We start from the raw sequence: 13,877 nt of genomic DNA, 5'->3' as shown, positions 1-13,877 counted from the left end.
AGGAAAAACAAAGTATCAGTCCACCCAGTATTTTCTCTCCCTCCTTGTGATTGCATATAAATGTACATGATTTTCTTCCTGAATCCTTTCCCTGTTCATAATTAAGAAGCTGGATATGTATGTTGGATTCTGCTTGAAATCAATCAATTTAAACTCTGCTCTTTATCAGTTAGTATTTGTTAAGGTACATATTTTGCCACAAACTGAAACATCACTTTAAGGGTACATATTGTGCTATGCCTGAAACATATAATGTGACCTCTCAGAGTTCCCATCACAAAGAAAGTAAGATATTGTATTTTCCACTTTGGGTGGAAATAATTGCTATGATTATGCTTGGAGCATGTTTGCTTCTTTACCCAGCTACCATCTTCTTCCTTCTAGTTAGTTCCAGTACATCCAGGATTTCTCAGCTTGGAGGTCTATGACCTGTGTTTGGCTTTCTTGGGTCCAGCAATGGCTCACCTCACGGTGTCAGACATGCAAGAGCTGGAGCTTGATTTGATTGATAAGGTGAGAGATGTTTGCTTTCTCTCTTAAATGAAGCAGGCGTCATTCTCACTCGTTAGCATCATCTAATATAGTCTGTGCTCAGCTACCATGTGTGTATACCAGGCCCTTTGATGATATTAATGGAAATACCTGCCCTTAAAGAACACAATTCCAACACTAAACATGATGAAGATAAATAGAGTGTTAAAGCACAACTTAGGGACTTCCCTGGTGGTCCAGTGTTTAAGACTCCATGCTTCCAATGCAGTGGGTGTGGGTTCGATCCCTGGTCAGGGTACTAAGATCCCATGTGCCACAGGGCATGGCCAAAATAAAAAAAAAAAAAACAGTTAAAAAAAAAAGAACAACTTAAAAGAACAACTTAAAAGAATACACATAGATTAGGCTTACTAGATCAAAGGCTGACCAGGAACATTTAGCATGAAAAAAAGAGCTTGCCACCTCTAAGAGTTAAACGGCCCTAGGTGAATGAGACATCTCTACTAAAATTACCTTTAAAAAATTATTTTTTTTAATTTTTGTTTTTTAACCACTAGGTTGAAATAGGTAAAGCTGTGTTAGCAACTGTGAGGGTTCTTGGCCCTTCCAAACGCCCGTTCCAAAATAAATACTTCAGGAACATGGAGCTCAAACTGCAGTTGGCTTCTGCCATTGTCACCCTGACGTGAGTACCATTTCAATACTCCTTTCTTGGGGACTTCCCTGGTGGTCCAGTGGTAAAGAATCCGCCTTAGGGACTTCCCTGGTGGTGCAGTGGTTAAGAATCCGCCTGCCAATGCAGGGGACACGGGTTTTATCTCTGGTCGGGGAATATCCCACATGCCGCGAAGCAACTAAGCCCGTGCGCCACAACTACTGAAGCCCGCGCACCTAGAGCCTGTGCTCCACAACAAGAGAAGCCACCTCAGTGAGAAGCCCACACACCGCAATGAAGAGTTGCCCCCTCTCGCTGCAACTAGAGAAAGCCCGCGCGCAGCAGTGAAGACCCAACACAGCCAAAAATAAATAAATAAATAAATTTATTTTAAAAACCAATCCGCCTTACAATGCAGGGGACGTGGATTAAATCCCTGGTCAGGGAACTAAGATCCCTCATGCCGCGGGGCAACTAAGCCCATGTGCCACAACTACTGAGCTTGTGTGTTTCAGCTAGAGAGCCTGCGTGCTGCAAACTACAGAGCCCACGCGCTCTGGAGCCTGTGTGCCACAACTGGAGAGAAGCCAGCGTGAAGATCCCGTTTGCCGCAACTAAGACCTGACGCAGCCACAAATAAATAAAATAAAATAAATAAATGATAAATAAATCTTTAAAAAATATACTTCTTTCTCCCTATGCTTAATACCACAAGAATATCCCTCCTGGTAGCCTGGTTAGCTCTCCCTTAGGTTATTTCAGATTTTCTTCTTTCCTTTTTTTGTAACGGTACCTTTCAGCCCATACTCTCTTCCCATATTCAGCTCTCTACAAAATACCCCTTCCAGATCCTCAGATGTCTTATTTTGGGCCTAAAATCATGTGTCTCATTAATATTTCCATTATATGAAACTTCTCCTTGGATGATATCCTTTGGGGGTGCTTCAGACTTGAGGACCTTTAAAAAATCTAGAAGTAGAGGCACTGGTATTGCCCTCTGCGAAAGGGAAGATACAGGAATTCTGAGGCAATTTAGCATTTGCAGTTTTGCCAGTCTATGTTTATATTGCTCTTATCCCTTTGGAGACCAAGAACAAATTTTTGCCCTTCAGGAGGCTTCTGCCATTGCTATGAACTTTGTCTTGACTCTGGAAGTTATTTTCTGGTAGTTCCTTCTAAGCTGAGTTAATATGAGCAGAAGATTGGGAATTCCCTGGTGGTCCAGTGATTAGGACTCTTCGCTTTCAGGGCCGTGGGCCCGGGTTCAATCCCTGGTCGGGGAACTAAGATCCCACAAGCTGCACCACATGGCCAAAAAAAAAAAAAAAGAAAGAAAAGAAAGCAGAAAATGTTAAGCACCTTAGAAAGATGCATAACTGTCCACTCTTAAAACCAAATTTTTCTCACCTAGAAATTTGTGGGTCTTTGCAGGCTAATGGAGAAACAGGACGAATACTCTGAAAATTATATCCTTCGAGCTATCACTATTGGGCAAACCACACTTGTAGCTATTGCCAGGGACAAGATGGGGAGAAAATTCACGTCGGCTCCTCGGCAAATTGAAGTAAGGAAATTATCTCATCCAAAATTCATACTTCGTCTTCTTTATAAATTTTATAAATTTCCAGTGGTTAGGACTCTGCGCTTTCACTGCTGAGGGCGCAGGTTCCATCCCTGGTCCGGGAACTAAGATCCCGCAAGCTGTGAGGCATGTCCAAAAAACGAAAAAAAGTAGAAAAGAAAGGTAATTGTAAATATAATCCTTTTTTATTTATTTTTTTACATCTTTATTGGAGTATAATTGCTTTACAATGGTGTGTTAGTTTCTGCTTCATAACAAAGTGAATCAGTTATACATATACATATGTTCCCATATCTCTTCCCTCTTGCGTCTCCCTCCCACCCACACTCCCTATCCCACCCCTCCAGGCGGTCACAAAGCACCTAGCTGATCTCCCTGTGCTATGCAGCTGCTTCCCACTAGCTATCTACCTTAACGTTTGGTAGTGTATATATGTCCATGCCTCTCTCTCGCTTTGTCACAGCTTACCCTTCCCGCTCCCCATATCCTCAAGTCCACTCTCAAGTAGGTCTGTGTCTTTATTCCTGTCTTACCCCTAGGTTCTTCATGACATTTTTTTTCCTTAAATTCCATATATATGTGCTAGCATACGGTATTTGTCTTTCTCTTTCTGACTTACTTCACTCTGTATGACAGACTCTAGGTCGATCCACCTCATTACAAATAGCTCAATTTCGTTTCTTTTTATGGCTGAGTAATATTCCATTGTATATATGTGCCACATCTTCTTTATCCATTCATCCGATGATGGACACTTAGGTTGTTTCCATCTCCAGGCTATTGTAAATAGAGCTGCAATGAACATTTTGGTACATGACTCTTTTTGAATTACGGTTTTCTCAGGGTATATGCCCAGTAGTGCGATTGCTGGGTCATATGGTAGTTCTATTTGTAGTTTTTTAAGGAACCTCCATACTGTTCTGCATAGTGGCTGTACCAATTCACATTCCCACCAGCAGTGCAAGAGTGTTCCCTCTTCTCCACACCCTCTCTAGCATTTATTGTTTCTAGATTTTTTGATGATGGCCATTCTGGCTGGTGTGAGATGATATCTCATTGTGTAAATATAATCTTAATGACCACTTTTATTACAGTGAGTGGATACGTAATAACTTATTTAATCATTCTCACTTAAGTAATTTATAATTTTTTGCTATTATAAATAAAATTTGCATTTATAAATAAAATACATTTTTGTATATAACTTCATTGTACATAATTAGGATTTTTTTCCTTAGAATAAGCTACGTGATCATTTACTATGAACCTGACTGTAGTTAATCACTGTTGTCCTTTTGGTTTTCTCCTTCAAGGTGTTTCCTCCATTCAGACTTGTTCCAGAGAAAATGACACTGATTCCAACTAATATGATGCAGGTGATCCAAAAGCCAGAAATGAGGCTTTCTCCCCATCCCACCTCTGCTCCACCCCAACACACACATACACATACACCTCTTCCTGTTGACCTTCCCTTGTCTACTCTCAGCCAAGTACAACAGGATTTGATAAAGAAGAAAATTAGTATTTTCTTTGTTCTATGAGAAACATGGTATGAACTACTTCTTGGAATCCCATGGATCATTTATAGCACTTCCATCTCATGTGCATTTGAGGTGATGTGGCATATGCTGGTTGGAAAGTGGGGGAAGATGAAAAAGTCGAGTTACTTGGACAAAAGGTTGGGAAAGGAGATGTGACTTGTCCCCAAGGTCCAGGCATTCACTGGTGTGTTTACATTCCAGGTAATGTCTGAAGGTGGCCCTCAGCCTCAATCTATCATTCACTTCTCCATCAGTAATCAGACCGTGGCTGTTGTTAATAGGAGGGGCCAAGTTACAGGGAAGGTAGTTGGCAGAGCTGTGGTCCATGGCACCATCCAGACAGTAAATGAAGATACTGGAAAAGTCATTGTGTTTTCCCAGGTATTGGTTCTTTGTTCTGCTCTGCTTCTACTCCTCCATCTGGGAATCACTGGGAGGTAGAGGAAGAAATAGTGATGGGGAGGGTGTCAACAGCCCAGGGAAGTCTTTTCAGTCCCCTCATTTGGTATTCTCTTAACCAGGCATGGGAAATATATAATCTTCAGTGAAAAACCCACAGAGTACTTGGCATTGTTATAAGACATAGTCCCTATACTTAAGGAATTGTTTCAAGAACAAATACAAAACAAACAAAAACAAACAAAAAACCTATATCTATGGCATGTTTGTTGTTGTTGTTGAATGCCCCAAACAACAACAAACAAACTAGTTATCATAAGCGTCCACCCCACAGACACTCCCTCTTAGCCTAAGCTTGCTCTCCACCCTGTTGAGCAGGATGAAGTGCAGATTGAAGTTGTGCAGCTAAGGGCTGTTAGGATCCTTGCAGCTGCAACTCGACTCATCACAGCTACTGAGGTCAGTAGGATGGCTCTGTTCCAGGTTCATTACTTTGATAATGCCAGCTGGACAGGATGTATAGCACAAAACCACTCTTCATTTTCAGATGCCAGTTTATGTCATGGGAGTGACCAGTACCCAGACCCCTTTCTCCTTCAGCAATGCCAACCCTGGGCTCACATTCCATTGGTCCATGAGCAAAAGGGACGTATTGGATCTAGTGCCCAGGCATTCAGAGGTATAAACTTATCTGTTTATTATATTACCTTAGGGATCTTGATACTAAATTTACTTTATTTCATCATAAGTTTTAGACTAACTCACTTCTAGACTACACAATATTATTACTTACTCTTTTTCCAATTGTTCTGTGAATGCTGGAAACCTGAAAATCATATGAAGAAACCAAATTTGAGTATTCAGATAATACTATATGATGTTTAACATACTTTGCTGTAAAGAGCTCTCAACAAAGCAATGCTTCCTTTGATGTATTTGTTGTTGTATAATGTTGTATTTGTGAGCAGATACTGTGTTACATGAATAACACATTATGAATATAAAGTATTTATACATAAAGTTTAAATATATAATCTTTCAACATGTTCAGACACAATTATATTAATAATCATGTTTGTAGTGCATGATGGGCAGTTGACATTAAGAAAGGTGGTTGTGGGCTTCCCTGGTGGCGCAGTGGTTGAGAGTCCGCCTGCCGACACAGGGGACACGGGTTCGTGCCCTGGTCTGGAAGATCCCACATGCCGCGGAGTGGCTGGGCCCGTGAGCCATGGCCGCTGAGCCTGCGCGTCCAGAACCTGTGCTCCGCAACGGGAAAGGCCACAGCAGTGAGAGGCCCGCATACCGCAAAAAAAAAAAAAAAAAAAAAGAAAGATGGTTGCTGAGCACACTCCTGGGCCCACACTACTAGGAGCTGGGGAAGAACTGGAATCCTACCTTGAGCATGAAGGGTGCCATGGGTGTCATGGGGCTGTTGTGGGCCACCAACTGGCAGCTGATTCTGGACCTTATATCAATGGCAAATTTAAGAAGGACAATTAATTAAACTCCTCCACGGTTCCCTTTGGTGGTACCAGCTCCTCCCAATTCACCTGCTGCATCTGGAATGGCCAAAGCCCTCAGGATGGCTATTGAGGAAATCCACACTGCAACATGAGTCTTTATGTTTTTTAAAATAGCTTTGATGTTTTAATACATATAGCACTAAACCTTACTCTGAAACCTGAAAAAGAAAAAAAAAAAAAGGTGGATGCTACAAACTTTACCTACTTCACAACGTTGTTACCTGATCATCAGTTTAATGGAACCCACCCAAGATGGTCCAGGATCAGTGGCAGCCACTTAGGTCTGAGCTTTACCTTAGGAAGAAGGAACCTGGAGCCAAGGTACCCAGTTGGTCACAACTCAGTGCCCACAAAAACAAAGAATTAGACCTTGAGAGAGATCAGAGTGGTTACAGAAGCTAGAATTAGGTCATTTCTGGAGCCAGCTAAAAAGAAAAGTCTGGAAAAAATTTAAAATTTCCAATTTTCTTAAAATATCCTAGATCTGTAATCTAGGGAAACTCTAGTGGTTGAGTCTTCTAGGGAAACTCTAGTGGTTGAGTCTTCTATCTGTCATGGACTGCACAGAGCCTGGTTATACTTGGAACTGAGGAGAGATAGAACTGTACTTAGTTTGGTAGAGTTCTGCAGAAGGATTTGGCTTTTTTTCTTGAATAGCAAATAGGAATTGTGTGAAAGGAGGGGATGGCCTAGGTCTTAGCATCTATTCTACTTCTCCCTTCCTCTAATTTTCTTATCTAAATAATCACTCTAACGGAAGAAATGATTGAGAGCCATACAAAGATTTTCTTCCCCTGCCTTGGACCTCAATAGAAAGGTCTCTAATGCCCTACAAGGTAGACTTCATGCACTGTGGTGTCATCATTTAGAAATTCACTTGGATTAAACAATTATAAACCACTCATTCTTTAGCATAAGACTTGCTTCCAGACAATTGATTGAAATCTGCACAAAGGAGATGGGAATTTTTATGTAGGGGAGGAGGGAAAGGTGAATTTGGAACTTGGAACTCTGTATGAGTCAAGAGAGTGAAGGAAGGTCTTGAGCGCTCCAGACAGCAAAAATGCAGAGGAGATAGAACGTAAAATGAGTGCCAAAAAGGTAGGCAAGTGCCTACTTCAATATTTGCCTTAGGGGACTTCCCTGGTGGCACAGTGCTTAAGACTCCGCGCTCCCAATGCAGGGGGCCTGGGTTTGATCCCTGGTCCAGTAACTAGATCCCACATGCATGCTGCAACTAAGAGTTCGCGTGCCATAACTAAGGAACTGGCGAGCCGCAACTAAGGAGCCCGCCTGCCACAACTAAGACCTGATAAATAAACAAACAAATAAATAACATTTGCCTTGGTGTTGGCCCTCCCTTCCCTCTTACCAGAAATCTGTCAAGGCCTAATCCTTATCCAATCTAGACTAGAATGGTGAGTGAAGCAAGTGAGGAAATGGTCAGCTAGTTTAACACAATCCTAAAACAACAGCTTCCCTTTCTTGTCCTCTTCCTTCCTTGCTACCACTCTGAACTCCAGGAGTAGATTACCTCACTTCTCTCATCTCAAGTTCTACTGTTTCAACCTACTGAGGATACCCCTTCCTTCATTTCCATTCTTCTCCTATCAATGAATTGACTTCTTGCAAGATAAGAATTCTTGCATAGGAGTCTTTCCAGAATTAGTTGAGCACTGAACACAGAAGTTTACTTTAGGGGTGACTATGTTTCTGGGAATATGAAAATAAACCCTGGGGGAATTCTCTGGTGATCCAGTGGTTAGGACTTGGCACTTTCACTGCAGGGGCTCGGGTTCAATCCCTGGTTGGCGAACTAAGATCCCACAAGCCTCAAGGTGCAGAGAAAGGAAGGAAGGAAGGAAGGAAGGAAGGAAGGAAGAGAGAGAAAGAAAGAAGGGAGGGAGGAAGGAGGGAGGGAAGGAAAGGAGGAAGGAAGGGGAGGGGAGGGGAGGGGAGGGGAGGGGAGGGGAGGGAAGGGAAGGGAAGGGAAGGGAAGGGAAGGGAAGGGAAGGGAAGATAAGCCTGGAACTCTAATTTTTCTAGATAGCTATTTTCAACAAAGAGGGAAGGGCACAGTGTTTATTCATGAATATTTCTTAATCCTTCCCTTTACGGTCTAGGTTTTTCTACAACTCCCAGCAGAGAATAACTTTGCCATGGTTGTCCACACAAAAGCAGCTGGTCGGACCAGTATCAAAGTCACTGTCCGCTGTATGAACAGTTCCTCTGGGCAGTTTGAGGGGAATTTGTTGGAACTGTCTGATGAAGTTCAGATCCTGGTAAGGTCCCAAAGCTATATCTTGTTTCTGTATATCAAGGAGAAGAAAGTTATATTCTCTTACCATCCATGAAGAGCTTAGTCTGTATAGAGATAGAGAAATTGCTAAAGGGATCTCTGGAATAGGCTTATGGTTTCTAGATCTTTGTTATTCCTGCTAATTGCTTCTATGAGCACTGACATTAGAAACTACAGCACATGCACTCCCCTCAACTCCCAACGCAGAGAATACAGTATATGAACACATAATAACTAAAGAGGAATTAATTTCTGATTTGTTCTGCCTAACACAGATATTATGATACAGTCCACTTAGCTATACTCACAGGTAGAATGAAATCCTATCCTAACTTCTGGTAAGGTATGAGAGTACAAATAGTTTCTACAGATGTTCTCAAGCTGAAAGCTACATGGCCCTATTGTTTTTAGAACTCAAAGAAAAACTGTTTTTTGTGTGGGGCAAATAAGTTTCTCTACCTCTGAATTTGGGACTAATTTTTTTTTCTTTCCTTTATTTTGGCTTTGGTTCCCTGATTCAGTGAGGGGTAGAGGAAAAAGCACTTTACCAGAAGGCAGAAGACCAGAATAGTGCCCTTGCTAATTAAATACTACAGGTTCTTCATTCTCAAATCTCTTTTCAGGTTATTAGAACTAAAATTAGAAATTTCAATGGGACTTCCCTTGTGGTGCAGTGGTTAAGAATCCGCCTGCCAATGCAGGGGGCACAGGTTCGAGCCCTGGTCCGGGAGGATCCCACATGCCGCGGAGCAGCTGAGCCCGTGCGCCACAACTGCTGAGCCTGCGCGCTAGAGCCCACGAGCCACAAGTAGAGAAAGCCTGCACACAGCAACAAAGACCCAACACAGCCAAATATAAATAAGATAAATAAATTTATTTAAAAAAATTAGAAATTTCAAAATTATTTCATACCTAATATCTAAGTAATGTAGGGGATGTGGTAAGTGTAAACTATGCCCAGTCCCTTGTAGTCAGAAGCAACGCTAATATTAGGTTATATATTCTACACTACCTAAATACGTTTTAAATGCCTGGCTCATTTTGGAAAGCAGAACTGTGGGACATTGGGCTAAATTGAAATTGGGCAGACTTGATTTGTAGTTGTCCATTTGTGAGTAAAGGTCATCATTTGTCTTTTCCGGAAATGAGGAAAACATCATTTTCTCATTCTAGGTGTTTGAAAAACTCCAACTTTTCTACCCAGAGTGCCAACCTGAACAAATTCTGATGCCCATGAATTCTCAGCTCAAACTCCATACCAACAGGTAAGGAGAATGGAGAAGAAGACAGGCCAGGATCCAACTTTACCCTCAGAGAAACACTGCACATGGAAAAAAACATTGCCTTCTAAGGTGATTTTTCTAACCCACAAATAATTTTTTTTAGTTGAAGTGAAATTCATATAACATAAAATTAAATTGTACAATTCACTGGCGTTTAGTACATACACAGTATTATACAACCATCACCTCTAGTTCCAAAACATTTTCATTACCACCAAAGGAGGCCCATACCCATTAAGCAGTCTCTCACCATTCTCCCCTTCTCTCAGTCCCTAGCAATCAACTAATCAGCTGTCTCTGTGAATTTAAATATTGTGTATTTCATGTAAATGGAAATCATACAATACGTGACCTTTTCTGTCGGCTTCTTGCAGTTAACATGTTTTCGAGGTTCATCCACATTGTAGCATGTATTGGTACTTCATTCCTTTCCATGACTGAATGATATTCCATTGTATGAATGTAACACATTGTTTACCCAGTCATCTGTTGGTGGACTTTGGTTTGTTTTCCCCTTTTAGCTATTGTGGACTTTGGTTTGTTTTCCCCTTTTAGCTATTGTGGATAGTGCTGCTATGAACATTCACGTACAAGTATTTGTTTGAATACAGTTGGCCCTTGGTATCCACCAGGGATTGGTTCCAGGACTCGCACTCCCACCAAAATCTGCAGATGCAAAAATCCAGTCTATAAAAATGGTGTAATATTTGCATATATGCACATCCTCCTGTATACTTTAAACTATTTCTAAATTACTTATAATACCTAATACAATGTAAACGTTATGTAAATAACTGCCAGTCCAAGGCAAGTTCAAATTTTGCTTTTTGGAACTTTTTGAAATTTTCAGCCCGTGCTTGGTTGAATCTGCAGATGCAAAACCGATGGATATGAAAAGCTGACTGTACCTGTTTTCAATTCTTTTAACCAAATAATTTTTTAATGATAAATATGTAATAGTATTTAATTTTTAAAGAGATAAGCATAATCCAAAGGCTGACTTCTACCTGAGGAAAAAATAACTACACAACATGGAGAATGGCAAGCAGTTTTCTCAGAGTACAGCTAGCAGTAATCCTGGCAATCTCTACTCCTTTCTTTCTTGTCAAACAGAGCCCCCAAGAGATGCCATTTGCTCCGTTTATTCCCTAGGGTAGGGGCCGCCTTTGTGAGTTCCCGTGTTCTCAAGTGTTTCCCTAATTCATCTGTCATTGAGGAGGACGGTGAAGGGCTCCTGAAAGCTGGTTCCATTGCAGGTACTGCTGTGTTGGAAGTCACTTCTATAGAACCTTTTGGAGTCAACCAAACAACTGTAACTGGGGTTCAGGTGAGTTCAGGGACTTACTCAAAAAAATAAAAGGAATACCATGGCCTTAAGAGGCAGATTTCCTTTTTTAAGAACTAGAAACTTCTCTGGAAGTCAGAAATGAACTGTAAGATAAGAGGACAATCTTGACATGAACCATCAAATTAAAGTGGACTTTACAGTCCTTGTTATAAAAGAGATTAGCCTCAAATTGGTATGAATGTCTTCTGAGCAGATTTGGCAAAAGGGTTGGTGTGGGAGAAGCGTAGAACCATTGCTATCAAAATTAGGCTTTGTTTTTAGAATTTTTTTTTTAAATTAGAAGAGACCTTAGAGGTAAGTTAGTCTAAAACAAACAAAAAAATGTTTTTTGTGTTAAAAATCTAGTATATTCCAGCTTCTGTGTTGCTCCTTTTACGTATATTATCTTTTTTAACTACCACAAAAACCCTATGAGATAGGCATTATTAGCCCTATTAAACTGATGATAAATATGAAACCTAGAATGATTAGATGAAGATATGAAATAATAAAGCTAGGATTCAAACCTGGACTTCCCTTACTGTATCACAGTTTATCTCTTGCAGTGTGAAAACAAAATTTACAGTATTCTTGATAAATGATCAATTATTTAACAATAAATATTGACACTTGGCACAAAATAAGAAGAAATGCAGTCCTTTCCTCAAAAAGCTCCAGCTTCTTTTCACATTTCCACTGTTTTAGTAATTAAAAAGCCATTTCCTGTACTGTCATATTTCTTTTTCACTCTGTCATCTGAAATCAAGAGCTAACTATTTCCTACAAAAGAGGAACACCATTTTTATCATTGATTATAAGTCTCAGAATATGGTCTCAGCGCCTCTCCAATGCATCCTTCTCTGTACTAGTAGGTTTTGTCTCCCACAGGTAGCACCAGTGACATACCTGCGAATGAGCAGCCACCCCAAGCTATACACAGCTCAAGGAAGGACCCTATCAGCCTTTCCCTTGGGCATGTCTCTCACCTTCACTGTTCAGTTTTACAATAGCGTTGGAGAGAAATTCCACACACACAATACCCAGCTTTATCTGGCTTTGAACAGGTATGGAAGGCAAAGGAATGGTGTTGACATTGTGGTAGACATCTTATTGATTAACCTGGTATTATCTAAAAGCTCCAGTAAATTCCTCTCATATCCTGCAGTTGGAATCTGATCTTTCTTTCTTTCATTAAGATGGGAAAAAAACAGAATTAGTTGTTCAATGAAGAAAAACTTCAGTATGTTTTGAATTTGACAAGTCCTAGTTCATACAAAGCTCCTGTAGGGAGCCAATTGGAGTATTATCAAAAAGCCATATTAAAAAAAAAAAAAAAAAAAAAAAAAGAAGCCATACTGAAAAAACAATTTTTTTTAATTAAAAAAAAAAAGCCTAGGGACTTCCCTGGTGGTCCAGTTAAGACACTGTGCTCCCAATAAAGGGGGCACAGGTTCGATCCCTGGTCAGGGAACTAGATCCCACATGCCACAGCAAATATCCCACGTGCTGCAACTAAGACCGGGCACAGCCATATTAATTAATTAATTAATTAATAATGATTTAAAAAAGCCTAGCTGGGCACTATATATATAAATGTAGTAGATCTGATCCCTGGCCCTAGTTGCTTACTCTCCATTGTAGAACTCCATCTGAACTTTTGAGCTATTGAATATAAAATGTTGTGATAGGGTCTGCCTCCAGAACTGTTTCCTAACTATTGACTCTTTTCAGAGATTTCTACCTTTCATGTCTGCTTTCAGAGATGACCTGCTGCTTATTGGACCAGGGAATAGGAACTATACTTACATGGCTCAGGCTGTGAACAGAGGGGTGACACTTGTGAGGCTCTGGGACCAGAGACATCCCGGCATGGCAGATTATATTCCTGTTTCTGTAGAGCACGCCATCGAGCCAGACACCAAGCTTACCTTTGTCGGAGATGTCATCTGCTTCAGTACTCACCTCCTCAACCAGAATGGTTTGGATACCTTCCCTGTCTCAACCTCACAACTGACAGGATTAGAAAGCAACTCATCCCTTAGATGATTTTTTTTTTTCCAAATTATCTAAAATCTAAGGGGCTCTCTGAGAAAGAAAATACTTTTGTGTGTTTTATTTTTCATGTTAACTTATAATTCTCAGTTTAGTGCCCATTTCTCTCCATAGCCAGCCAATTAGAGGTCAGCCAGTAATATTTACCAAGTGTCTACTGAATATATAGGCAGTGTAGAGTACTGTGCCTTCTCCTCCATTCCCGGCTTCTGAAGGAGGGTAACTGCTAAGTTGAATATCAGGAAAGGATGAAATAAAAGGAAAGGGCAATAAGGCTTTAGTTCTAAGAACCAATTGTGTGTACACTGTTTTGTGAGGCACATCTGAAGGCCTAACTTCTACATATACCATCACTGTAAGAAGGTTTGGCCTTGTACCAGGCTACACTATACTCTTGATCAGCAAAGCATTTCTGTTCTAAGAAGTACTACTGAGTTACAGAAAATCAGTCTTGGGTTAGGAAATGTGTGTTATATCTTTAGGCTTCCAGGTAGCATATCCCAAAATGGTATATACTGACTGGGTATATGCAACCAAATAATCCATCCAAGTAAGGCTGGCTGGGGTGGTATGTGGCTTGGGCTTTGCGTCCTCTTTGGGGAACTATGGATACATATGTCTGGGTAAAGTGATGTAATACCGGACATTAACTGTATATTTTGGACTTGATACAAAGCAAACTCTATTCAGCCTAGGTCAAATCCTCCAGTCCTGTAAAAGT

General features: G+C 40.7%; 1 protein-coding gene across 1 annotated transcript in view; it reads left to right on the top strand.

Moving 5' to 3' along the window:
* Nucleotides 1-13,877, top strand: part of NUP210L (nucleoporin 210 like) — an 85,219-nt gene that overhangs the window by 55,794 nt on the left and 15,548 nt on the right. The window contains exons 21-32 of the mRNA XM_079899943.1: nt 385-513; nt 1,050-1,177; nt 2,579-2,711; nt 4,043-4,105; nt 4,472-4,651; nt 5,048-5,128; nt 5,217-5,348; nt 8,319-8,477; nt 9,668-9,759; nt 10,930-11,104; nt 11,993-12,168; nt 12,865-13,082. Of these exons, the coding sequence (XP_079756069.1) occupies nt 385-513; nt 1,050-1,177; nt 2,579-2,711; nt 4,043-4,105; nt 4,472-4,651; nt 5,048-5,128; nt 5,217-5,348; nt 8,319-8,477; nt 9,668-9,759; nt 10,930-11,104; nt 11,993-12,168; nt 12,865-13,082 (1,666 nt within the window). The remainder of the gene's footprint in view (nt 1-384; nt 514-1,049; nt 1,178-2,578; nt 2,712-4,042; nt 4,106-4,471; nt 4,652-5,047; nt 5,129-5,216; nt 5,349-8,318; nt 8,478-9,667; nt 9,760-10,929; nt 11,105-11,992; nt 12,169-12,864; nt 13,083-13,877) is intronic.

The sequence above is a fragment of the Stenella coeruleoalba genome (assembly GCF_951394435.1).
Source record: "Stenella coeruleoalba genome assembly, chromosome: 1".
Lineage (NCBI taxonomy): Eukaryota > Metazoa > Chordata > Mammalia > Artiodactyla > Delphinidae > Stenella > Stenella coeruleoalba.
Note: the sequence above shows the minus strand (reverse complement) of the source record. Positions and strands in the feature narration are given on the sequence as shown.